At 48.2% G+C, this 25,990-nt stretch overlaps 1 protein-coding gene across 1 annotated transcript; it reads right to left on the minus strand.

Annotated features, from left to right (window-relative positions):
* Positions 1 to 412: 412 nt before the first annotated feature.
* On the minus strand, positions 413 to 25,324 carry FBXL18 (F-box and leucine rich repeat protein 18). Its single transcript, XM_061994121.1, has 5 exons — positions 24,994 to 25,324; positions 23,554 to 23,754; positions 21,130 to 22,661; positions 18,089 to 18,307; positions 413 to 6,234 (listed from the first exon to the last, which is right to left on the minus strand). The coding sequence occupies exons 1-5, from the start codon at positions 25,288 to 25,290 to the stop codon at positions 6,078 to 6,080; spliced, it is 2,406 nt and encodes an 801-aa protein (XP_061850105.1). The 5' UTR covers positions 25,291 to 25,324; the 3' UTR covers positions 413 to 6,077.
* Positions 25,325 to 25,990: the final 666 nt, after the last annotated feature.

Genomic DNA, 25,990 nt, shown 5'->3' on the forward strand with positions numbered 1-25,990 from the left:
CTTACCCAGGGATAAGGGTTGTTTTGTCCCATGCGAACACAGCTCAGCAGTTGAGTGCTCCATGGAGGAAAAGCATTTCCAAACATAAGATAAACATAAAGTAGCTCCTTTATTGTGCTGCTGAGCTCACAGCCACAAGCATCGAGGTGTGCAGCATCCACAAAGCTCCGACCTTGGGGAATGGGGCTGCGAACCTCATTAGCAGCACTCAGCCCAGCTGTGACACTTGCACAGCTCCCAGTCCAGACTGGAGCTACAGCCAGGCACATCCCTGCCCACTCAAGCCTGGCCACAACAGCTCACCTCACACCCCTGAAACCCCATGCCAGAGCGTCTGTCCTTGGAGGATGGCTGTGGGCTTCAGCACTTGAGGGACACATGAATGAGGCAGGAGGCAACGAGAGAGACCTGCTTCAAAAATCAGTTTCACTCTTTATTGGAAGTTTTACATGCCACCAGCGTACATGAAAGTTGCACATTCAGAATTCGACTCACTAACTAGAACAAAGGGCCAGATGCAAACACAAGTGTCAGACGAGCGCACGGATGGAGGAGCCCGAACCGAGGAGCTGGTCGGGATGGGCGACGCGGCCACGCCGCATCCCGATGGCACTCGAGGCCTCAGAGGCAGACCCACAGTTTGAGGGGGGAGCCACTTCCCTTGGCCATCTCTAGGATTGTTAGCTGTGACCTGGGTCTTGTCTCCTAAAGCAGCACCGTTCTCTTTCAACAAGCTAAACAAGCGGTTTTGGTAATGTCTCTAGCAGAACCCAGGGGGTTTGGAGACCAACTGCCCATTTAATGCTTTTCTGAATTCCCCTTTCTATCAATGCCAGCAGCTTTTACAATGAGAAACAATTTCCACCCGCTGTTTATAGGGAGAGACGACAGAAATAGGGACTCTTACACTGACATTTTATTTTCAAAGAAAGTTTTGATAGAAAAACATTTTCCCCAGCAGCCTTGGGCAGGGAGTTGCAGCTTCCACTTCAAAGGACAAACTTCAAAACCAAATCCAGTGTCCTAATGGTTTTGTGCTACATTACTTAATTGTCATACAGCTAATTAGCAATGCCTGATTTCACATTCTCTGTACATAGATGAAGTTCACAAAAGAAGGGGCTACTTAAAACAATAAATAAAACAAGGCACCAGGCAGCCAGACTCTGACGACATGAACATAAAACGTTACACTTTACCATTTAAAAAACCGAAATAAAACCCCCATCACGATTAAACCTGCATTGATCTGTCTCCCCTCAGATCTCAGAGCTTTGAACCCCTGCAAGGAAGGTGGGGGAAGGCGAGGCGGGAAGCGGGGCCCCGGCTCTGGATCCAGCGCGCAGCACGGATCTTTACAATTCTAATTATTTCCCTATCACCGAGTGAGAGGGGGATCAATAGATGGTACAAACCAACCAACCCCTTTCCTCCAGTGTCAGGGGGAAGCTGGAAAAAAAAAAAAAAGGAAGGGGAGGGCGAAAGGAGAGCGTCAGAGGTCAATGCCACAAAACAATAGATATTGATGTCTCCATTCATTTCAAACAGCGGAAAGGTCAATGCCTCCCTTGCTTCGTGTTTTATGGCTGAAATCCTGCTGCTAACAGCAACAATGTTAGCAGTCAGACCTCATCCATCCCTTTTTATTATTATGATTATTTCTAACCGGGTTAGCCATTTTGAAAATTTGATGAAAGCTGGGAAGCAGCAGTGGGGGACAGGGGAGGAGGAGAAAAGGGGAAGCTGGAAAGGGGGAATTAATGGAAGGGATGGTTTCCATGAGGTTCTGAGCCTGCCTGTCCCCTCACCTGTGCTCCTATTTGGCCCTCGCTGCCCCCTAAAAAATGAAAAAGGCCCAAGGCAATGTCCCTTCACTATTAATCGTTATTCCCTGTGGAGCATCCTAACTGGTTTCTATGGAAATGATTCTCCTGCCGGAGCACCCCGCCTGCCTGCACGGCTCACGGGAGAGGCAGGACAGCGGCCATGGAAGGAGACTGGCCTGCGGGCCCCAGCACGGCTGGACGGGCCCCACACAGGGCTCCCTGCAGAAAAGGGCAGGGAGCTTCTGCCAGACACTCTTGGCCAGGCAAGCCACAGGGGGATTGCATCTCCCTTAGGCAGGGAGAACAACCCTTCCACATCCGTGCACTCTGCAGGGGGACACCCCATCCTAAAAAAAGGCTGCTGGGAGAAAACCAGCTGTGCACAGTCCCTCATGGTGCACAGTCCCCTTCCTGCACACCGCCCCAGGACTCTCACAGCTCTGAAGATCAGCAAGGCAAAGGGACAGATCCTGCTCTGCTGCCCTGGCAGTCTCACACCACCCAGCTGAGGAGGAGGCAGGCATGCGAGTGAAAGCCAGTAGGGTCCCTGCTCTGCTCTGCCAGCCCCAGGAGCAGCCCCAGGCCTGCCCTCTCCTCCCCAGGGAGCACCACCTCGCTGGAGGGAGTGCTCCCATGTGCCAGGCAGGTGAGCTCTCTTCCCTCTTCACACGTGGGGAAACTGAGGCTAAGTCTCACAGCACATTTCTGGCTTCCAGCTCGAGGCCCATGACACAGTCCTGCTCTGCCTCCTTTCACTCCCAACTCATCTCCTCCCGCTGAACCACTTGCCTGACTGACGAGCCACTGCAGTCAGAGCTCTTCAAAGGGAGAGGCCACTGCTAAACGGCCCCCTGTCCAAACTCAGCAGTGGATACACTGCCGTTTTCTTAAGGGACCATAAAATCAGCTTTGCAAAGCAGCCATGGAAGCAATCCTTTCACCTAGAGTCCTAAGAAACCTACCCAGACACTGATGAATCAGCCCCGACAAACTCCCCACCCCAAAACTACTGTCACTCTTCAGCCTGCAGGAACCAAATGCCACTTTGCTAAACGAGACTTTGGACATTAGGAGAACAGCAAACAACTGATTTTCCACACTGATCCAGAATATCCTTCTCTCAAAAAAGCACAAGCACCTCGTTGGTGGTCAAAACAAAGATTCCCTCTGCAGTGCCCAAAGATCAGAGGTCTGATTTGGAGCACAGCAAGAGGGATGCCAGCAGGGGCTGGGAATCCAGCAGAGACACTCCCTGCGAGAAGGGCACCTTCTGTAATTGAATTCATTTATTTTACACGACGGACAGTGGCATCAGCAGGCTCAGAGATCACCTCATTAGATGCTCACAGATAGCAAGAGGGAGATTTCTGGAGTGATGGGGACAGAGACCAGAGGAAAGCAGGTGGAATTTCTTCTTAAATAGAAAAAAATGAGGAACAGAACAGCCATGTCTCCATTCTCCTCTCCTCCTCTAACGCTGCACACCGGAGTCTCAGCGCTGAGTGGGCTCCAAGACCCATATATTGCTCTGCTCAGAACATATGGTGCTATGTTTAATAGCCCAGCTCTGCCAATTGGGGACTATTAGGGTGGGTTCTTTTCCCAGTGTAAATGTTGCAGAATATAAATTGTAATTAACACCGATGCCAAAATAGCACTTAGAGAAAATAAGCACATTATTAACATCTGGTGAATCCTGCCTGGAGTGCAGAAGCAGCGGAAATTCTCACTCACCAGAAGAGGATTTGTAGTAGAGACATCGAGCATTGGCTCGGAGTTGGGGAGCTGGGAGTGGAAGGAATTTTTAGCTCTTTATCATTATTTGTGGTGCTATCTTTATTACCTGTGGGCGACCTTTCCTAGCCACGATTATAACTGGTAGCATTTGCACCAGGACTTCTGACCCGCTTGTGTGAATACAGATGTCTAAACATCATACCCCAGGCAACAGAATAATGGCCTTATAAAACATGCCTGATTGCCTGCCCTGATCTAGCAAGACACGAGGCAGATGGGTATGGCTTTGCCAAGCAAAAGGTACAGCATGTTTTATCAGGTTACTCTAACCCCCTAGACCAAAGGGCTGACACCCCCATTAGGCAATGGCCGGGTTTTCCTGCACACCACTGCCCTCCACACAGGGCTTCCAGCAGGATGGGAACTGGCGGTTCTGCCAAGCTTCTGCCATCAGGATTCCTGCAAAGGACACGACAGGTCCCCTCAGGCATTGGAGAGCTGGCTCCATATCCTCAAGCCTTTCCTCTAACCCTGCCCTGAGGCTAGAGGCACAAGGAGGAGAAAGCAGCTTTGTAAACACTCCCCACCTAATCTTCACTATTCCAGGAAAGAAACCCAGACAAAAACTAGGCAGAGCTGAAGTGGCCTGAAGTGGACAGAGCAGCAGCTCACATTCCTGCCAAAAAGCACATCTGATTTACTGAGATGAGGGAGAGAGAAGAAAGCTGTTGGAGAAGGAGAGAGACTCAAACAGGTGAGTAACGTGACAAGAGCTAGAACGAACGACCTCGCTGGGAGAGCGGGAGAGCAAACAGTGGCAGGATGCCAGGAACAGGGCACCAGCTCCTCGTGCTCACCCGCACCGTGTGGAACCTGAGGCAGAGGCTCAAATACTTTCGGAGCAATGGCAGCTTTGCTGCAGCTTTCCCAGAGCAGAAGCCAGCCTTACCACCTTCTTATAGCTGCAAGAACCCTGTCCTGAGGGAGGAAGGCAGAGAAACTCGGGACAGACAGCAAACACGTGCAGGGGTTAGTTTTAGAATGCCCAGAGCTGTGCTAGTAGAAGGCTAACATTAACTTGCTCGTTAACACCATCGACTCTCTGAGCACAAGGGTTACTGCAGTCTGGCTGAAGATTTACATCAGCAAGACAGATTTCCAGGCAGGTTCACAGCTGACTGATGGGAAACTCTTCCAAAGCTGTGAAATGCATTCTGCTCTCAAAGCTAAACCATCAAACCAGGCTTCCTACCAACCAATGGCTGCAGGACACCAATTGGGAGACAGCATTTTGTGTAGAAAATGCCAACAAGGAGATGGGGATATCGTCTTTGGACAACACTGGGCCTCCCCAGAAAAGCACTGCTCAACACATCAGGGAGTGTTTGTTTGGGTAGAGAAGTTGCAGGGCTCTGGTTAGTAGCTGTTTTGCAGAAGACACACCCAGTGTGCTACCACAAAACACTCCAGCAGAAGGGAAACCCCACTGCCACCCAGAAATGTAGCTCCAGGAATTCGTCACTTGGCTTTTGGTACAGCTGCCTGATGCTTTCAAAAGTGCTCAGTAAATAAGGCAATATGAAAGTGATCCAGACCACTACTGATGCCTGAGGAAGTTCTGTGGAGCAGAGAAGCTGACTGAAATCACACTGTGAAAATACTTCATAACATCTCTAAAATTAGCATGATCTCAAAGCATGGGATCTAAGGACAGAACTGGAACACTGCATTCCCATCTACACTGCAAGACAGGCTGCATTTAAATCAGATCCCAGCGAGCCTCAACTTACTCACTGCAGGCACCATCTACCCTAGGAGGAGGATTTCCAAAACAGCTGAGAACTTTTTCCACCAGAGCAGTGGAAACAGTAAGAACATACCACAGTTGAGGTGCTAACGACCTTAATTTGTTATTCAAAAGTAAAAAGAGAGTCCTTGTGGTACTTCTCAATCCAAACAAAACCCCCTTTAAATATCTGTGATTGCATGTGTGTGACTAAAAAGGCATCTTTGTCACAGAGAAAAGATGTGATGCAGTTCAGTTGAGCAACACAGTTTTGTGCCTCTTAGCTGGCTTTAGGCTTTCTACTTTGCCAAAAATCGACCGAAGCAGAGAATGATTACCACCAATATCACAAAGCACACTGCCAAAGTACACAGGGGCCCTTAGGAAACACACCGGGCGACACAGGGGAAAGAGCATCATTAATTCTGTTTCTCTTACCTTTAACTTCAGTAAAATAACAAAACATTTCCTATTAACCACAAGGAAATACTTATCAGATTCCAGAAGCCTTTGAGATAGGATTTTCAGATGCAAGCAATATCCAACAGATGTTTCCCCACTGCAAAGGACCAGCATTTTTTAATTATTATTATTACTTTGCAATTGCACCTATTCAAAGTGATTGTACAGCATCCAGTGAGGTGGCCAGGAGCTGAAGATGGAGAATCCAGGCCAACAAGAAGCTATTTCACATGTTCACGCTGACTGTCCTTTCCATGATGTGACAGTCACCACCACAAGTTGGGAGGTTCCTCAGCCACTCTGCTTTTGAACAAGGTAATTTCATCCAAGTGCCGCATGGGGACATCTCTGATGACCTCTGTCAAGTCCTCATGAAGCAGAGGGAAAATGACAACATTTAATGCAGGGCGGTCCGCCTGGAAACTGAATCAGACACAGGTTATCAGCCGAGGCAAAACAGGAATTCTCCAGTGCAAGAGAAGGGGATTGATGGACATAGATCATGCAACAGTGGGGGCAAGGAAGGAGCCAGGAGGTGTAACTGGAAGTCAAGCTCTCCCACTCTCCTCTGTGTGTCAGCAGGGAGCACAGGCTGTGTTACACTCCTCTTCAGAGAGTCTCCTGAGCTGACACAAGGCCAAATTGGGCCTAAATTGGAGGAGGAGGAGGAAGTTTTAAAAATTAATAAAGAAATCACAACACACAGGTATTCTTAGATGACCAGAGATCCCAAGAGCTTTCCCCAAGCTGGGCAAGGTGCTCAGAGATAACAATTTAAACTGCCTACAAACCAGTGGCAAGTTGCAGAGCCATTATGAAAATCAGGCCAGAGCAGTGCCAGGCACTCCCCCGGGGGCTGAGCCTGGGATTATCACTTCAGGCTGGCTCATTCTGCATGCAGAGTCTACGCTCTGCAATTAGAGCACAGGCGAGTTTAGAAAGCTCAGATCTGCAGATAAGCATTTAAGGTTCGGCACACACACACACACACACACACACACACACTGCAGCCTCCTTTTTAATCCAAGTTGCAGAAAACCTGTCTTAGCACCACAGGAATTTGCTCAAACAGAAACAGACACAAGCATCCCTGTTTGCCAATTGAATTTTGGGTTCCAGTTTCTGAATCTACAGCCTCAGTGTTTTGGTCCCCTCTTACAGAAATCTGCATTCTCCTCCTGCCCTCCCAGCTCTTCTTGCCAGCATCACAGCACTGGCCCTGCCTTCCAGCACACATCGCAGACCTTGCAGGTGTGAGGCCTGATATGGCAACATGAGAGAGGAGAAGCAGGGTTATAACTACAGAGCAGAGGAAGAGAACAGAAAAAGTTAAAGCTATTTATACAATCTAAAAAGAAGCATTCAAAAAACCCTCAAGTCCCCATCAGCAAGTGTGCTACATGACGGCAATCTGGTTAGTAAGGGAACATGGGGAAAGAGAAACAGTGTTTGTCAGCGTAGCACAACAAGAGTTCATTTTTTTAAAGCTGGAAGGTAAAGGGAAGTTATGCTGTAGCTTGTTACACTCTTTTAAAATTAAAAGACTTGAGACTAATAGCCCCAATGCCATCAAGATGCTTCCTCCGAGCCGTACGACAAGGGCCAGTTCATTATCTCTCTAAAGGAGGCAGAGTCAAAGTGGCAGCATCAGTCCCTTGAGGCTGAACCAAGTTGTGTTGGGTCAAAGGAGGAGTTCACTGCTCAGCAAACTTCTCTTGGACAGATGTGTGTCTGGAAAATTCCCAGCTCATCTCTAGCTCTGAAACGGCCAGATTTCTGTCAGGCAGAGAGGGAAGGGCTTTAGATTTGGCTGCTGGAAACATGTATGAAAACCCCAGGTAGCGATACAGGCAGGTGAAGAAAAGGCCACAACAGACTGGCATTTCCCAGGAGACAGAAAGGATGTTCCCATGCACAAATGATTTGGAGCAGAGCTGCCAAAAACGTTGCAGAGAAACTCCCAGGCTAGTTGCTCAGTCCTGGTGGGTTAAATTAATTTGCCTGAACTTAAGTAGCTGCAGGAGTAAGGATTTGCAGCCACAAAACAACCCGGGGCAATTTTATATCTTTCTGCATCATAGACCTGCCCTTCATGCCTCATGCCTAAGGGCTGGCAGAAAAGGACATGGCTCCTTGAGGGGATCTGGGGGCTTGGGTGGGAGCTGCACAGCTTCTTACTTTCACAGCACTGCCTACAAAGAAATCAACCCAGCAAATAACCACTGATCTGGGAGGCAGCGGGTGAAGTCTGCAGTAGAATTACATAAAATAGAGCAAATGCTTTTTTGATAGTCCCTCCTCTGCCTCAGCTCTTCGTGTTTCTTATCCAACACCACAGTCCTGCAGAGAAAATCATGTTAATAGACCAAGTTTACTGAAGTTTAGCTAGGAAGAAACAGCCATCTCCCCAAGGCGAAGAAACCTCTGCTTCTTTCTTTGTATATAGACTCTCCCAAATTAGATCTGCGTGCTGCCTTCTCACCAGATACAAAATTGTAGTTTATAAGCAGGCTTTACATGCAGCTATAACAAACGAGAACCTACACGGGTCTACATGACAATCTGCCACCAGGACAACTGAAAAGCCTCAACACAGCAAAAGTACACCTTCCGATGAGGTTGTATTTATGGGAGAGGTTTGAACTTAAGCTAAAAAGAGAAGGGAAAATAAAGGGGAAGGGGAAAAAAAAAAAAAGACAGCTTTGTAATTTTCTGCCCCCCTCAACAGGAAACTGTATGTTACTGCAAACCTTGTAAATTCCATACCCCAGCAAGTTGACGCCGGAGAATTCTTTCCATGTACAATTTGCGTGATTTAAGGAAAAAAAAAGAATCAAATGCACATGGTTCACTATTATTCTCAGCTAAATGTGCGTGCAGAGCCTCTCCTTTAACTGCCTGTTAAAAAACACCCTGATTTTAACGAGCAGCTGTCATAATGTTAAACTGGGATTAGCAGTTCCCAAAAGCAGACTCCCTCTGCAATCTATGCGCCTTTAGTCCTTCCCCGGAAGGCAATTCCTTTCTTCATACACCTGTCCAGGTGGGTTAGATTAAGTGAGAAGCACTTAGAGCACCAGTTCAAAAAGCCCCAGGCATGGGGAGGAGATAACAAGAAGGGGAAGAGATTGAGTTAATGAGTTGCAGAATAGCTCCTGTAATCTTCTTGAGGGTTCTTTCCTCATTCCACACCTGGATGGACTTCAAACTGGATCTACCTCTGCAAGCATGGCTTGTAAAATTGAAACCTGAAGGACAGAGAAGGATGTCGACCTGGGGAGACAAAAGAGCTGCAGTTTCAGACATGAAACCCTGCTTTTTTTTACCAAGGGAAACAGGCCAAGGATATGCTTGCTTGCTCTCTCCTACAAAACCTCCAGACTAAACTCATCATGATTAATTAAATGAAAGCAAGTTTTCCAGGCAACTGACTAGCAGCCCCTTCAAAACAGATCCTTTCATCAGAAACAACCACCAGGATAACAAAGGAAATACGCCCCCCACCACATATTTTCCAGCATAGCCTCTGGTCCAGCAGACTCAACAACAAACCAACAACCACCCAACAGGAACTTTACAAGGAGGTCTCTGAAGTGTCTTCATTTGTCCATGGACACAGCAGGTCTGGCTTCAGCAGCTGGTTGGAATCGCTCAGGGAGGTGGGAAATGAACCGCAAAGCACACCCTGTGTCACAGACTCCTCCTGACATCAGCAGGGGAACAGCATGTGGCTGAAAGGGTTAATGCCACTTTGTTATTTGCCTCCAAAATTATCTCAGAACAGGTGTAGACTGGACATAGTAAGGTTATTTTCAAACGAACAGCTTGGTAAATAGCCTAACACTACAGCCTCAATTACTTCCAACCATCCTGGCAGGATCCAATATGTAGGTCAGGGACAAAGTCAAAAAGAAAGAGAACAAGTCTAAAGCAAGGCTGCACTTTGATCAAGTTTCCTCGATTTTAACAAGACAAAAGAGTCACTCCCTGGAATGCAGTTATCTCCTGGCAAACACTCTGTGTTTTCAGACATACTTCTCCAGAGAGGTCAGTGAGTCCCAAGACTCCACCTGCTGATAGCGCTAAAGGGCAGCCCAAAGCCACAGGAGAACTCACCAGCCAGCCTGTAACAACGGATTATGCCCCCTGCAACTCTCTGCACCACAGACCCCAGAAGATGACAACTCCACCACGTTAAGTGCTGCTCAAACGTACCTTCTGTTATTTGTAAGGCAAGGATAAGGCAGGATTTGGGACTTAAGAATGTATTTCCCCTTGAGATTTCCAGAGAAACCTAAGAAAAGCCCTACAGCAAATGCAGACGTTTCAGCACATCCCACTTCAGAGAAGCTGGCACGCAGCAAGAAGGGCACACAAGGAGGTGTAATTAAGCGTTGGCAACAAAAGCAGCACGCACCAGATAAAATGAGGAAACACAGTGTACCAGGAGTGGATCCTGGCCAGCTTTTGAACTTCATGTACAGAGATGAGCTTATGAGAAAAGAGGCTGTAGAAAAGGAAAGTGAGGAAGGAAACCAGGAGCAGCTTGATTTGAGGGAACAGTGTGGCAGAGACAGTGCAGAGGTAGACTCCGGTTTGCATGACTCTCACAAACACAAACCCATCTCTGCTGGGGTGACACAACGTTCTCCCCTCTCCATTTAGACTTCCCCCTCAGGGCTGGTGAACTGCTGCTGTTCTAGAGAAGCACAAGTTTCCCAAGAGAGAGACTTCAGACCAACTCACTTCCGCCCCAGCTCCCCAGCATACACAGCTCTTTCACCTACACGCACAAAGCCCCAGTTAGTCCTCTGCCAGGCACCGCATACGTCTGTTTTCTCTGGAAGACTTGCTCATATCTGAAAGTTCAAATGTGGCATCTGTTTTGAAAGCTTCAGCCAGCACACCTGAGCCAAGCTGGAAAGTCCCATCCCTGCAGCATGGCACGGGGCGAACAAAGGAAGTGCCAGGACAAGCTGGAGCAGCTGACAAGCTGCCATGACCCAACACACACACACACACACACACACACACTTTCCTCAGCTTTTCACTGAAGGCCAGACACACACTCAAAATGTGTTCCATAGGCTGTGTCATGAATTTGGTACCAGGAAACTGCAAAAGCTCTCCACGCTTTACAGTTACTGCCAATAGCATAAAATGAAGCTTTCCCCATGCACCTTCTAGCCATGCCAAAGAAAGTGCAGGTGGGATTCCCTCAGGCCCTTTCCTCTGCCAGCAAGGAGGACACTTTTGCCCCCCACTTGTCCCCCTGAAGCCTCTCAAGAGGGGTCTGAAGCCTCCACACACTGACTCTAAAGCAGAGCCATGCCCTAGTGCTATTCTCACTTTTAACCCTGCCAGATTACGAGCACTGTGCAGACTTCTTCTGACCTGTGCAGACTTCATCTTCTGACCTCAGAAACAGACTCCAAAAGCTCCCAAGGAAATCTGTTGTGATTCCTCAGGTTGCTCTGAACTCCATACAATGAGATTTTTCCTTCATAAGGTGTTTTCCTTTAAGACTGTCTTCCATCCCCTCATGTCTACACAGACCAACTGGCATTCTCCCAAGGCCCATGACTTCCCCTCACCTTAAGTCCCATCACTACAGCCTCGAACCTGAGATGAAGGGGCATAGATGGGACTCTAGAATCCACTTGCATCCAACACTGCCAACTCTCCCATTATCTTCAAGGCAGCATCCTTTGCCACTGCATCATGTCATGGGGAAGCAGCAACACACGTCAGACTCATTCCCAGTAGAGGCAAAATTACATCTCTCTGCTGTGGTTTCTCTTTGTGAGGCATAACGATGCTCCGCTACTTCTCCTGTGAGCTGAGGTTTATATCAAACACGCTCACAGGCTGAGGTTCTTACATTCTTTTGCCAGCTGAACTCTGCAGCAGTCAAATGTGACCGGACAATTAGAGAGGGAGGGAATAAGAACCCAAAGAACGATGCCAGAGTGCCCAGGACATGTCCTAGGGGAGTGCTCTGCCAGAGCAAGCTGGAAGTTATTTCCTAATCTCTTCCACAAATTAAAAAGCTGCTGCAATAACTGCTCAATTAGATTTATTTACTATGGAAATGCTTTAAAGCTGCAGTTAATGCTTCCGTTCAGCCTTTTACACCCTCATGAACAGAAGGCAGGACAGTGCTATTCCAGTATTATCTCTTAGGCGAGAGAGAGAGAGAGAGAGAGAGAGAGAGAGAGAGAGAGAGAGAGAGAGAGAGAGAGAGAGGAGGACTTACTTGAAACCCACTTCATGCACAAACCGATCTACCCTCTAAGGAAGGTTTCAGGACTGAATTCCCTTCAAAACACATGAGCTAGCAGTTAGAACCAGCCATTTGGGTCAACCACGGGAATGCAGTTAAGAAGAGGGTGTGTAAATACCCCTAAAAGAAGATACATTAATATGCCAAATTGGGGATGGCTTGTCAAATATGTGAACCCACCCATAAACAACATCCCTGGTAGAAGGGAAGGTGCCCGAGCCACACCTCATGCAGAGTCAGCCTTCGCCAAGGAATTCTTGGGTAACGCAAGCTGACAAGGATGCAGTTTGTTATTCAGTCTGTGACAGAATGATTCAGGGGTTTCCAAGAGCAGGAAATGAAACAGACAATGAAGGCTGGAACAGGATGCTAATGATTCACTACACCAGCTTAGCGATACATTAAGTCTTCCGCAATCAGAGGCAGGGCCTGAGCCCACAACATGCTTAGGCTAGCGGAGTGGGCTTGGCAGCTACCACGCTGGCTCTGGGATCCAGGAGAGGCAGCAGTGCACTGAGGGGGACTTTTTCAAGGTCAGAATGAAAAGAAGGTGGTGAAAGGATGCAAAAGCAGCTTGAAAATCTCAAATAAGCCCTAGGTGCTAATACCAGCTTTTTGCAGTGTCAATTCCATTGCAGCAGCCAGGTGGGCAGTGCAGGAGGGAGGATGGAGGACTCTGCTGAATCCAAAGATGGTCTCGCACTCACTTACTGCCCTAACAGCTCCCTCCCAGCCAATCTAACAGTAAAAAGGATTACTCAAAAGGGCTTTTCTGAGGCAGAGCACACAATAAGAATCCAGGCAAGAGGAATACTGCCGGGATATTCAGGGCAATAGCAACAAGGGCGGGGGGGGAATTAATCTGTAATAGATAGGGGCTGTGCAAAAATTTATCTCTGATAGTTCAGTCTATCTAAATGCCAGGAGAGAGACTGTCTCACTCAGCACTTTCCAAATACTCAGTCTCACCCCCATGCTCCCACCTGCAAGCTTTATTTCTGCAACTGAATCCCAGGAGCATGCTTCAATCTCTTCAGCGAGCAACATGGCTCTCACAGACACACTGGGCCACTGGAATCAGGTTAAGAAAGGGTAAGATCCAGCCAAGAGTTTCATGTTAAAAAAAACAACAAGCAGGGGAAAATTTAGGGTAAAGCTACAGAAGCTCCAATAGTAAGATCTAATTCAGACTGACATAGCTATTCCTGGAAAGTGGCAGGAGTCTTATTGGGAAAGTCACTTCAAACGAAGTGACCTGATCTAGGTGAACCTGCTTCTGCAGGGGGGTTGGACTAGATGATCTCTAAAAGTCCCTTCCAACCCCTACCATTCTATAATTCTATGATTCTAAGCGGTGCTCATACCTGACACAGACAGAAGGAAAGTTAAGGTAGAGTTTATCTTTCACTGGGTCTTGGATGCCCAGAACAGGCAGATTATCCTAAAACAGTAAATCCCTCTGCACTTCCCAGCACTGTTAACCAGAGTCATCCAAGTCACAGATTCACTTTGCAAAGCCATTGTGGCTAGGGGAACCGGGGCAGGGAGCTCGAGCCAGCACTGCCAGCTCCCCAGTCTGACCCTGCAGCTCTTGGGGAACGCTGCACCAGGACTCCAGTCAGCCCCAATCCCCTGCACCTTTTCCCAACAGCTATCGGACCCCAGGAGATTACAGCTGAGCTTTTGGGAGACACAGGCAGCTGAGCCCAGCTACCCACCCACCTCCCCAAAACACGTTCCAGCTGCACCGCCATCTCTCGCTGCCTGACCACACTCTCTACTGTGGCTCACCGTGGATTGCATTTCTATAAATCACAACTCACCTCTCTGCCTCGACACTCTCCTGTATATGAAGAATCCTTAATGGCACTGTGTTCTCAGAGGTTTTTTTGGGTTCCTTTGGGTTTCAGTTCTTTTTGGTTTGGGGTTTTTTTTTACTGTTGTTTTCTTGATCTTTTTTCCAAGGTGTTTTTTTCAAGGACTTTTCACATGCCTGTGTTGTCTGTTGTCATAGAGTCCTTGGAATCACTACAATGATTGGAGCTATCTAAACACTTAAGCTAAAACCGACAAAATTCTAAAGGAACACACTGAAAAATCAAATCTGTCCTTGAGACCAAGAGGATATTTGCCAAAGCATTTCCCATCCCCTCTTCCAGCCTGTTTTTTGTTGCTAAGCTTCACGGGAAAGCAGCTTCTCCTGCACATTTGTGAAGTGCCCACTAACCACGCCATGTAGCTGTGCAGTCCTGAAGTCATCCAAATTCCTTGCCCGCAAGATTTCTGGGGCAGAGAAATACAGGCGCTTAAATACGATTACTTAGCATGCAACACATCGGTAAGCAGTGAGACACCTTCCATAGGTCACAGCTCCATCTACTGACTATTTGCAAAATAACAGCGTGGAAACCCTCCGGGAAAGCTGCTCGAAACAACCCCTGTCCCCTTTGGGCACAGTGCTCTTCGGAAGCGCCTAGGAAGAAACACAGCACGGCAACTCAGCCCAAAAGGGAGTCGCAAATCTCTTTTTTTTCCTGCAAAGAGGCCTCTTTACACAGCAAGAGGTCCGGGGTCATGGCTGAACCTCCAACCGTGGGTCTACGAATGGTGGTATTTTAGTATTTCTGGAATTACCACTGCAGGGGTTTCAACGAAGAGTTATTTAGCCAAAAACAAGATAAGCACTTTGGCAAAGTTGGGGTGCAAGTATAAAAGGGAAAACAATTTGTTCATTAGATCTGCTACTGTCTGAAGTGTGGCAGCAGCTGAGCACCATGTGATAGGAAAAAAAAAATGTCATTCTACAGAGAAACTGAGACCAGACTACTGTCACATGTGAAATCTGAGGAAGATCAGGGAAGCAGATATGGATCACTCAAGCCACATCTCCCGCTGTAACCACTAGGTCCTTCGTATGTGCACAGAGTATCTCCCTGAACCATAAAGGAGGTTACCCCTCCCCTTCACACAGAAGAAAAAAGAATAAAGAAAAACACTGCAATGATTTATCTGCCCAGAGGGAAACAGTCTTCTGTAAAGCTCAGAGGAGACCTTGCCCTTGCAAGCCTCTTGTTTGCTGATGAAGGCTCCAGATGAGTGCTGCCCCGCTTACCGTATTTCATTGCAAAAGAGGTAGAACTGAATCACAGGCTTTCAATGACTTGAATACATAAACTTGTCTGTCCCAAATAGCTGCAAACTTCAACCAGAAAGCTGCTCACAAGAAAACTGGACACCACAGGGTCTGGTTTAGAGCTGTCACAAGACTAACAGACTCTCTTTTTGCACCAACAGAGCAGAAATACATAATACTACTCTCATTTTACAGAAGAGGGGAAGAGTTTGAGAATCAGTTCAGGCTTTAAGCCAGCAGTGTGATGCAGGAGATTTAATACCCAAGCTCCCATCACCACACCCTGTACATATACTATTTTCCAGTACAATTCTGCAGCTGAAACCAGTCTGTTCTCCCCAAATAGGTCACAGCCTCTTCTGTGCATCCACATCTGCACTAGATTGCATTTTCAAGCCCTCCCAGCTCTACCACCTGCAGCAAACTACTGGTGCATGCCCAGCCCAAGGCCTTGTCAGTTACCACTTGCATTTCTTCTCTTTTTTAGAGGCATTGGGAAAATGGGATTCCCTTTGGCCACATGTCTGTATTCAACAATCATTTGGCTGCCCTCAGCCTAATCAAGACCATCTCCGTAGCCCCATAACAGAAACTCGAACCCTTAATGGGATTCAAGGAATATGGATCAATTCCCTCAGCACAAGGAAGGGAGCAAACAAAGGCAGGCTCACAGCCTTGCCTTCTCTCCTCTCGCCTCCTCCTTCCCACCCACACTCCAAGTTTTCCCCACACAGGCAGCATCTGCACATGTTCCAAACAAACAAACAAAAAAGGATAAATCACCTTATTTCACTCTGGCACAAGGATATAGAACTTCAAACTTGCTGCCCAGCGGGCTCTTCCAATTTAAAACTTGGATTAGAGAGATACTAGCAGCACATTTTTAGAAGAAGCCATGCTGTGTGAATTAGAGCCTTATCCACAGGCTTAAGCAATGAACTAGCTCACACACAGATTTTACTGTGCGTCTCTTTGCCCTTGGAGAAGCAGACCAAATGCAGCCAACACAAAGTCAATTCCCGACCCCCTCTGAGGGCACATTTGTGCAAGGATGAGAATGGGATCCCTGGAAAAGTCACGTGGTTAAAGACTCACTGATGGCTCGTGGAAGACTCCAGGCTTTGCTTACACATCATTTTCTGTATTTTGTTCTTTCTATTTTATTACTGGAGACAGTTGCATGAGAACGAGGTCTCTGTTGCTTAGGAGAGCATCTGCTCCCACTGCTTATCTTCCTCCTGAAGTCATAATCTTACGTGACATCAAAACCATTTCCAGAGCCACCAATTACAATGTCACAGAAGATTATGACTTCAGGTGTAGAATCTGCAGTGGGAGCAGATGCTCTCTTGAGGGGGGAAAAAACAAAACCAGCACCTTTGAAAAACCCTGTTTTCATACCAATGTCTCTATTAATAAAACACAAATGAAGAAAAACAGTACGACAGCCAGAACTCTTGCTAAATATAAAATAGTCTTTAACATTTCCACGAGGTATCAGCTGCTCTTTGGAAAGTTCCCAGGGTTTAAATTATTAAGAGGTACAGAATGTAGTGAGAATCTGTCTGCAACAGAGAAAAAGAGAGAGAAAAGACTGCAGAAGAGCGTGTTTCTCCTCAGTAAGAGGACGTGAAAATTTTGGCCAGTGCTGCAATGGCATCTCAGAGGGGAAGGCAAAATGAAAAAATGGGAACTGCAGATCTTTGCCTCTTTCTAAGGATGCCCAAAACATGACTGACACCAACCAAGAAATGTTTTTACAGATAAAAAGCCCTGTGAAAAACCAAACTGAAAGCATCCTTGTCACATCACAAGGAATTTATTTGGATGTCTCCAACAATCACTATCCCAGAAGGACACAGAGCCTTTTAGAGGCAGTAACAAACAATCTTGTGTGCAGTTTGTAGGTAGCTAATATAGTCATAGGCTCTTCTGGATTTGATCCATGGAAACAAGCCAAGTGTAATAAGTCATTTTGAAGCTGGAGAAAGGCTGGGGGGGGAGGAGCACCCTTTTGGATGCAGTAATAATGCCATGTGATTTGAAATTTTTATTAGAGCTTAACAGGGCAAAGCAACAGTAGGTGACAAAGAAAACAGACTGAAGGTGGAGAAAAAGCCTTATAGGGAAGAACAAAAAAAAAAAAAAAATGGAAAGTCTGTTGCATGGGAAATATTTTGTAAGATGACTGCCACTATTAGAAGATTTCAAAATGCCAAGCATAATTAAAAGCTCTCTTTCCAAATGCAGTTCACGGCTCACACACAAACGTTTCCCGCCACGTGAGCCTCAGAACACTGCAAGGGGCAAGGCAAAATGCATTTAACAAGTGCCAAACTGCAAAGGCAGTTTGTAGGAATTCTCTCCTCCTGCACCCCCCCCCAAAGAAAAACCCTTCACAACAACCCTTTAAAGGCTTTGAATTGCACTGCCAGGGGATTATCAGTAAGTGACATTTACAAGTGATTAGAGGACAGAGAATTATCTTAGTCACTTGTGGGAAAGGAAGAAAGCTTCAAGGTCAAATCTCTCAGCACTTAAAATGTCGGCAGACGTTTTGTTTACACAAAAAGTGTCATTTGATTTATGGTGGAGCTTTACATCCAGAACTTCAACTCGGCCAACAGAACTGCAGAGAACATGGGTGGGAACAGAATCAAAAATTCATATCATACCTTCAAATATTTCACTGGTTCGCTCTTATTAAAATAAGAGGCCTGCTCATGTGCCAAGCGGTTACACAGTACCTATTAGCTTCTTGGAACAAGTGCTCCAAGCCATATAAAGCTTGGCAAGCAAAGGAATGGAGATAAATCTTCAAGAGCTCCAGAAATCCCACAGCAACCCCTTTCCGCACTCACCTCCGGACAATGGATTGCTGGAGATTTTTGCAAACGGTAAGAGATTCTCCCATAAACATGTGGCACATGATGACTTCGAGGCAGTTGGCCATGAATGACATCACTGCGTCAGACTGCAGAGTCCCGCTCCGGGAGACGATGCAAAGCCGCTGGAGAGAGGAGCAATGACTCAGTGCCTGGAAGAACTGGGCGCCCGCACAGAAGTACGGCTGCTCCAGCCTGCAAGAAGAAACAAAACCGAGTCAATGGGTAATTCATGTTTGGGCCACTTTCAGACCAGAGGGAAGGCAGAACATTCAGGGAAGTGCTGGCAAACAGAGCAACCACCGTCCCACACCGCCAGTTTCACTTACACACACGATAACCTTCTACCCGCGTGTGCCAATGCGACATAACAAACCCGACGTCCGAGCTCAGACCTCTTGCTTGCCAGTTACTCTTGAACACTGTGTGCTAAAGGACAAGACATAAATAGGCAGAAAGGCCCAAAACTGCAGAATTCCAGCCCCCACAGGGAGCAGCTCTGGTTTTGCAAGTTTTCCACACAGCAGGTTGGGTAAGACGGGCCTGAGGGCTGAGCAGCAGATCCATCCTGGTCAAGGACAACCACAACCTGGCTTTTGCTACTTGACATCCACCAAGCAGTTGATGTGGATTTTAAGGACTTATTGCTCCAGTACACCAAACACTGACCAAGTGGGGCATCTTCAGTTTACTGCCTAGAGAAGCAGGCATGAAAAATTCACAGTGCACCTGAATTCTGTGAATGCACAACTCAGGCCTCTGAGTCAACAGAGTGAGCACAACCCGCCCTCCTTAGTCAAGAGATGGCAAAGGATCAAAGTTACTGCTCTCCCACCAGGATAACTATCATCAGTCCAACCTTTATCTTAAATGCTTGGCCCAGAGAAGACAGACAGGATTTTCTATCATGGCTATCCACAATCTTATATCTCAGCCCTGAGTAGGACAACAAAATGACATGGTGAAGCCATACACGACCAGCAAGTGCTCCATGTTTTGTCAGCCAGCCATAATGGATGACTCCCTCATAGAACTCAGTCTGCAGGAAGCAGAACATGCTTGGGCCTGGTGTCACCAGAAGAGTGTGTCTGCTTAGTGCAGATTTACTACAGGCCCTCAGAGCACTTGCGAATCCCAGTCATTGGGTCAGCAAAGCCAAAACCTCAGAGAAGGTTAATCCAGGAGGTGATAACACGCTGTCGGTCCCAACCTGACCTGGATAATCTCTGTGGAGGCTTTTGTAGTACACGAGGGTCTCTCAGCAACTTAATCCTGTTAATTGATAAATTCTGTTTTAGAGTCTCAGCCTGCAACTGCTGGTCAGGCAGCATTGCCTGAAGAAATCCTAACAGCCCACGAGCCTTTGGGTAATCGCTTAAAATTCAGGAAATGGGAAGCTTCTCCAATTTTTAAGGAGCATTATTGGTCTATCATGGTTACAGGACAAAAAGCACAGAAGCCCCTGCACCCTCACAGAAGGTTTCTAGGTTAATCTCTGTGACACGACAGCCATACTTGCAATACTGCCTTTCACTCACTAGATGACAATGTTGCTTTGGGAGTAGCCCCTTGATCGAGTATTCTCAGCCTGGAAAAAGGGGAGGGAAAAAGACTAGAAGCAGCAGAGAATTAGACAAATGTAAAGGAAACTACATTATCGAGAGGAAGTGCTAAATATTAAAATCCTCTTAAGCCTTAGACTTTATTCAAGGCAGAACAATGACAGCTTACATGGAAATGCCTGGCTGTTATAAGGAGACACCCCTGGTTCGTTCTTTCTTCGAGGCTTTACACTGCCTCCCATCTTTATCACACTTGGCCTCCATCTCAAAGTCTCTGGAAGCTGCAAGGTCTTGACTGAGTGAAGCAAGACTGCATCACCCAAACCTTAGTTTTTCTATGGCTGTTTAGTCTCCTGAAGGTTAAAGATAACATTCACTTGACTCAACTCATTAAGCAACTGTGTTGCCAACAGCTGCTACCCCTCGCATGACTGATCAACGTGCTCCTTGCCCCTTATAAACGGGAAATGGTGGAAAATGAAAACCCTCGTGAAGTGTTTCAGCTACCCTGCCTCCCCTCACTATTGCTACGGATCAGGAACATGCACACAAACACCAGCCTCAGCTCATCAGCAATAATTTTAGTCACATTGACTGTGTGATCGCAGGAGTGACCTTGTGTTATCACTTGTAGGCATTTTAGACTCGTTTGTGAATGGAGGAGGATAATGGGACTGAGAGGTGGAGCAGTTTCACCAACAGAAGCCTATTTAGGGGGAAAAAAAGGAAGAAAAAAAAAAGCATCTTTCTAAAGTAATATCATTTGTGTTCATATAGACAGGTAGGAGGAAACTAACATGGTTCATGCACTTTGCTTTCATAAGCACATTTTGTCTACTGTGAAGCAACTTTGTGCAACCTTTAGGATCAGATCCCTGTTAGGATCCCTTAAATCCAACTGGGAGAGGAACACCAACAGGACAAACTTAAAATCAGGAACGTTTTCACTATATTATCAAGAAAAGAAAAAGAAAACATAACAAAACAGAAAGGCAAGATTTTAATACAAACCAAAGGAACTAAAATATCTCATTGGCAAACCTGAGGGGAATTTGTCGTTATCTAAATGTTGTAGGAGTCTCTTCCTTCCTGGAAATTTAGCAGATGTACGTGTACAGAAAGCCAAAAAGTCAGCAAAGGCATGTAATATTTAACCTAGCCCTGACAGGCTGTTAGCACCCAAATCTGCAGCATCCGCTCTTCCTTATCTAAAAGGAAGGCAGTTGCAGCACAGAGACTTTTTGCTCTTAAAACACTGGTAAAGAGCAAGGATGGCCTGTGATGCCTTCCTGTTCTCCACAAGTCAGGAAGGAAAATACCCAGTTTCCGTGACACTGCAGCTACTTTTGACCAGAACAAGCGCAACCGCAGTTTTCACGCTGGCCTCAACAAACCACGCACGACATTGGTGGAGATCCACAAGCAAAATGGAGATGTGTGACAGCAGCCCCTCACCTGAGATCTCTCAAACACTTGCAGTGTTTCAGCATGTCCATGAGGGCAGACATATAAACCACTTTCCCCATCATGCCCAGGTTGGCCAAGGAAAGAGTCCGCAAATGCTGGCACTGCAATCCAACGTTAATAAGCCCAGAGCCAGTAAGAATATTTGGCAGTTGTGCTAAGGTGAGGCTCTGCAAGTAAGTCAATTGGCTAATGGCAGCCACCTCTGAATCCCCCACGCTTTGTGCCCGTACACAAGGAGGCAATGAGTTCCGAATTGCTGGCTCATTGCGGGGCATTGCAGAGGAAAAACTGGACCCAATTATTTCCAAGGTTTCCAAAAACCGGAGGCTTCCCATCAGAGCCCAGAACACCGAAGACTCTATCTTCTGGTCAGCTAAGTTCCTCGGAAATGTCTGTATCCCAATCCGAACTTTCCTTCCAAACGTTTGGGGCACCAAATTAGATGCCGTGGGAGTCTTCTCCACGTTTGCAGCAACATCTGTGATGGAGCAAACGGGTAGTGCTAAGGACAGCAGGTGCTTCAGCCTGGACAGAAGCTGGCACAAGTGATTCCCTATGCTTTCGGAGCTGTGATGGTGAGCTGCAGAGAGGTTGAGGTGTCTCAGGTTGCAGCAAGACACTACCAGGCTTTCCAGAATGCTACTGTCAATGTCATCTTCTGCTTTTCGAAACAAAGATTCCGGAGCCAGACAGTGAACGCAGCCGCTGAGGTTCAAACTCGTCAAGCTTTTAAGATCCTTCCCACCGTTAATAACCCTCTGGATCAGGTGACCACCAGATAAGGTGCATCGGCTAAAGCTGAAGTAGAAAGGGTTGTTGAACTTCAAGTGTTGCAGGAGCCCAGAGCCATTAATCCAAGCTTTGGGCAATTGTAAAGCATCCAGACGTACATTTCGAGCCATAGAGTCCAGAAGGTTCTTAGTGGCTCCCGTCTCTGCAAAGCTCCCAGGGGCAGAAATAAGGAAGGCGTGAAGGTTCTCAGGTGTCCGATCACTCAGCACTGCCAAGTACAGCCTCACCACCTCCTGGTTAACGTAGCCAGGAGCCAGCCTGGCATAGAAGACACGGAGGTTCTGGTAATGGGGCACATTGCTTTCACCTACCATAAGCTGCCCGGAAAGCATAAAACCTTCTCGCGAGCGATCGAGGATCTCAAAATAAAGCAGCAGTTTCTCCAGGCTGGTGCAGCACGGAACAACTCCGTAGGAGGGCGTGTAAAGGGTTTGCTTCAATTCCGAGACACGGCTAAGAGTGGCTTTGCACTCACTGCTCAGCTGGCTGGCGTCGAAGCCCGGATTCACGTCTATGGCCAGGGAGCGCAGGTGCTGGAGCGTGGACAGCATCTTAGAGAGGCGAAGGGAGGTGACGTGGCACCCAGACAAGTTCAGTCTTACCAGGTTCTTGCATCGTGTTACGTGATCGATTGTGGAGCTGGGCAGCCAATAGCACCCAGCCATGTTCAGCTGGTAAATCTCCTTCCCGATATCCCTCATCAGTTGCTTCACTTTGTCTTTGTTTACCTGGACTCAAACAAAACCACATTCAATGAGATATACGGCAATGGTGTGTACTGACTCAGTTTCCCCTCTGACAACGGGGATGAGTGGCTAGCGCTTAGATTACATGGCTCATCCAAAGGTTTTGGGATGCTAGCACAGCCTAAGGATTATGAGACTGCTGGTAGCTGGCTTAGTCTGCCACGCTTTGGACTCTTAAGACTACACTTCCTTTAGCTTCTCAGTCTGTGCAGTTCTGCGTTACTGACTGTGAGGCCAAACCCATTCAGCAACTGACAGTGGAATGGAGGACCATCTCCACTTCCTAACACCAAAGCTACTTCAGCAGAACTAGCTATGTGCAGAAACTCAAAGCGAAAGAGGAATGCTTCCATTCTCCTTCATCCAGCTTCCTCTTTTGGAAATGAGTATGAGAGGCTTCCCCTTCCCTGCACTCAGCGATACCATCCTCATAAAACGTTATCACCCTTCACTCCCAAGCTTTATTTTTGTTATAACACACATACCATTTCTGGCTTAGCTGACTGCATGCCTGACAGCAATATGCACAAGATTTTTCTTGCACATCGTGGAAAATGTATTTTGAGAAAATGATAACTTTACACAACCACAACTGCCAATGGAAAGTCACATTTACTTTCATTTTGGCTTCCAGAAGCACAGAGAAGATAGTTTTCACTGACAGTATTGTATCTAACTAAGGGAGCACAGAGCTGTTCTAACAAAGCATTCTGGAAAACAAATGCTTTTATAAAACAGTTTATTGTTTATTTGATTTCAGAGGTCAAAAGCATTTCATATACGCAGACACACTGGCAAGTTCTACTTCTCAGCGTTTTTTTACAAGTCAGATTTATCTTCACAGCTAACAGAAGCAGCAAGCTACTCTCCCCACCTTATAGTCTTTCTGAAGCAAAACTGTATGGGTTAGACTCTTGTCAAGGCAAAGCATTGCGAGTTTCCTGCAGGTTCTCCTGACGTTCAGGACAAGGTCTGTACAAGGGACGTAGCTGAGGATGTGCAAAAGGATCTCATCTGAGAACTCCATCAAGTTGACGCCGCTACTTTCTTCCTCGCTCTCCCCACTTACGATCTCCTGGGGGAGGGAAAACAAAGAGAAGAAGGAAAAAAAAGAAGAAAAAACCAAAAGCCACTAGCTCAGAAACTGCATCAAAGCTTGTGAAGGAAATGCAGACCCTGGGTCTCATAAGGATTTATAAAGCGAGATGAAACAGAAACACTTGAATCTTTAAGTACGTCCATCTGCTCCCATGGGAGCCAATACAGAGGTAGTGCAAAACCTCCTGCAAAGCCACAGAACCTTCCCTCGCTCTTTCACTGTTGGCTACTTTGGAATGAGGAGAAAAAAAAATGTTTACACTCATTCCATTTTTGCCACTGACTCTGCAATTGGAAAAGGGACTGTCCCCGATTGTTTTCTAAACAAAACACAGCAGTCTCTTCCTATCTCTGTCCTCTAAGCACCATCCGTTTCAGTAATCCGTTTTAATATACAAATGTTACATAACCATTTCTGTACAGATAGATACGTACAAACAAAACTGAAGCCCAGCATCTGATCACACAAAGCTTTTCTGCAACATGCTTACACCTTAACCATACAAGACCACACCACTGACAGATGGAGCCCAAAGGGGACCACAGAGTCCCTTTGCTCCTCCACCCCACGCCCTCTTCCTTCGACACTCGGGTGACAAGGGGCACCTCAACAATCCCACCCCAAACCCTCCGAGGCCTGCCCGACAAGGCAGCAACTGCCTTGCGTGGTGCAGGGATCCGACATGGCCCCAAGCCCCCTCCACCGCAGTGATGGCCGTTCCGAGGGGGCAGCCGGGACTTGAGCACCATCTTTCCGAGAGCTCAAACTGGCGTTAATGTTATGGCACTCCCTGAAGGGAAGCGAGGAGCTGGTCCCACCTCGCAGCCCCTGTAAAACCCGCGGCACTCCAGAGGATGACGATTCCGGTGCCCGTGCCCAGCCCCGTTAGGCGGCGGCAGGCCCGCCTCAGAAACCGGCTCCCCGGGGCCTCCCCTCGCCGCCGGGCAGCCCGTGCCGGGCCCCACGGGGAGAGGGGCCGCCGGTACCTCCCGGTCCCACCGCCGCCATGTGATTCCCTTCGCTTCCCCCGGAGCCCAGCCCAGCCCCTCTCGCCTCGCTCCGATCCCTGAGGGGGGCCCGGCTTCCCCCAGCCCCAGCCCAGGGAGACGGCGGCGGAGCACGAGCTCTGCTACAGCCCCGCTTCACGGCCCTCCGAGGGGCCGGGGCGGACGGGGAAGCGGGGGGCGAGCAGAGCCCTCCCCCGCCCCGGCTCACCTCTCCACAGCGGAACATGGCGGCAGCCACACAATCCCGCCGCCGCCTCCCCCGGCTACGGCTTAAACCGGCCGCGTCCCGGCCTGGCTCCCCGCCGGCCCGGCCGCCGCACGGCTCTTCCGGCGCTGCCATGACCCGGCTTCCGCGGCTCGCCACACCCCTGGCGCCCCCTCGGCCGCCCCGCGCCGCCATCTTGAGCGTGGCGCGGCGGGCGGTGGGAGGGGACGCGCGCGCCAGCCGCTGCTCGGCGCCATCTTGGGAGCGGCGGCGGCGCCATGATGGGAGCGGCGGGGCCATGTTGGGGCGCCCGCCTCAGCTGCGCCGTCCCCTCGCAGCCCGGCTGTCTCTGATGGCGCCTTCGTCTTGAGGGCGGCAGCTCTCCGCAGAGGCGACATCGGAACTGTTTGCCGGGCAGCGGCCAGGCTCCCTCACCTTAGCTCCAAGGTTGCCGGTGCTGAGGCTTCAGAAACGGCGGGAGCTAGGTGGCAGCCTCTCGGCCTCCTGCAGCAGAGAGACGCCGGCCCTGCTCGCCACGAAGCGCTGAGTCGGCCCTGAAGATGTACGTTCACCCATCGAGGAGCCATGCGGGAGGGTGGTGGCTCAGCAGGGGGCAGAGGAGCTCCACTGGTGTGGGGGGACACGCAGGGCACCCACTGCCTCAGTGCCACGGTTTTCTAGGGAGGTGGCATCGCGATTGGGAGAATGGTCCTCTCTCAGGTCATGCGGTGGGCTGGAAGCAGCCGGGGTGTGGAAGACAGGACACCTGTGAGCACTGAAAGGGTTGGTGCCAGCAAAGGGGCTTCAGGTACCACCCCCTTTCTCCTGGGAATACCCTAAATACAAACCTGTCAGCTTCAGGGTCACTGCTCATGTATGCAACGATCATCAATCAGGTTCTAAATATCCTGACTCTGTGTCTGTGAGATATGATCCTTCCCTTTGCTGATGCACAGAGGGCCTGTGCAGCGGTTACCCAGGGCTGCTGTGAACGTGGCCA

This window comes from Colius striatus, chromosome 3 (assembly GCF_028858725.1).
Source record: "Colius striatus isolate bColStr4 chromosome 3, bColStr4.1.hap1, whole genome shotgun sequence".
Lineage (NCBI taxonomy): Eukaryota > Metazoa > Chordata > Aves > Coliiformes > Coliidae > Colius > Colius striatus.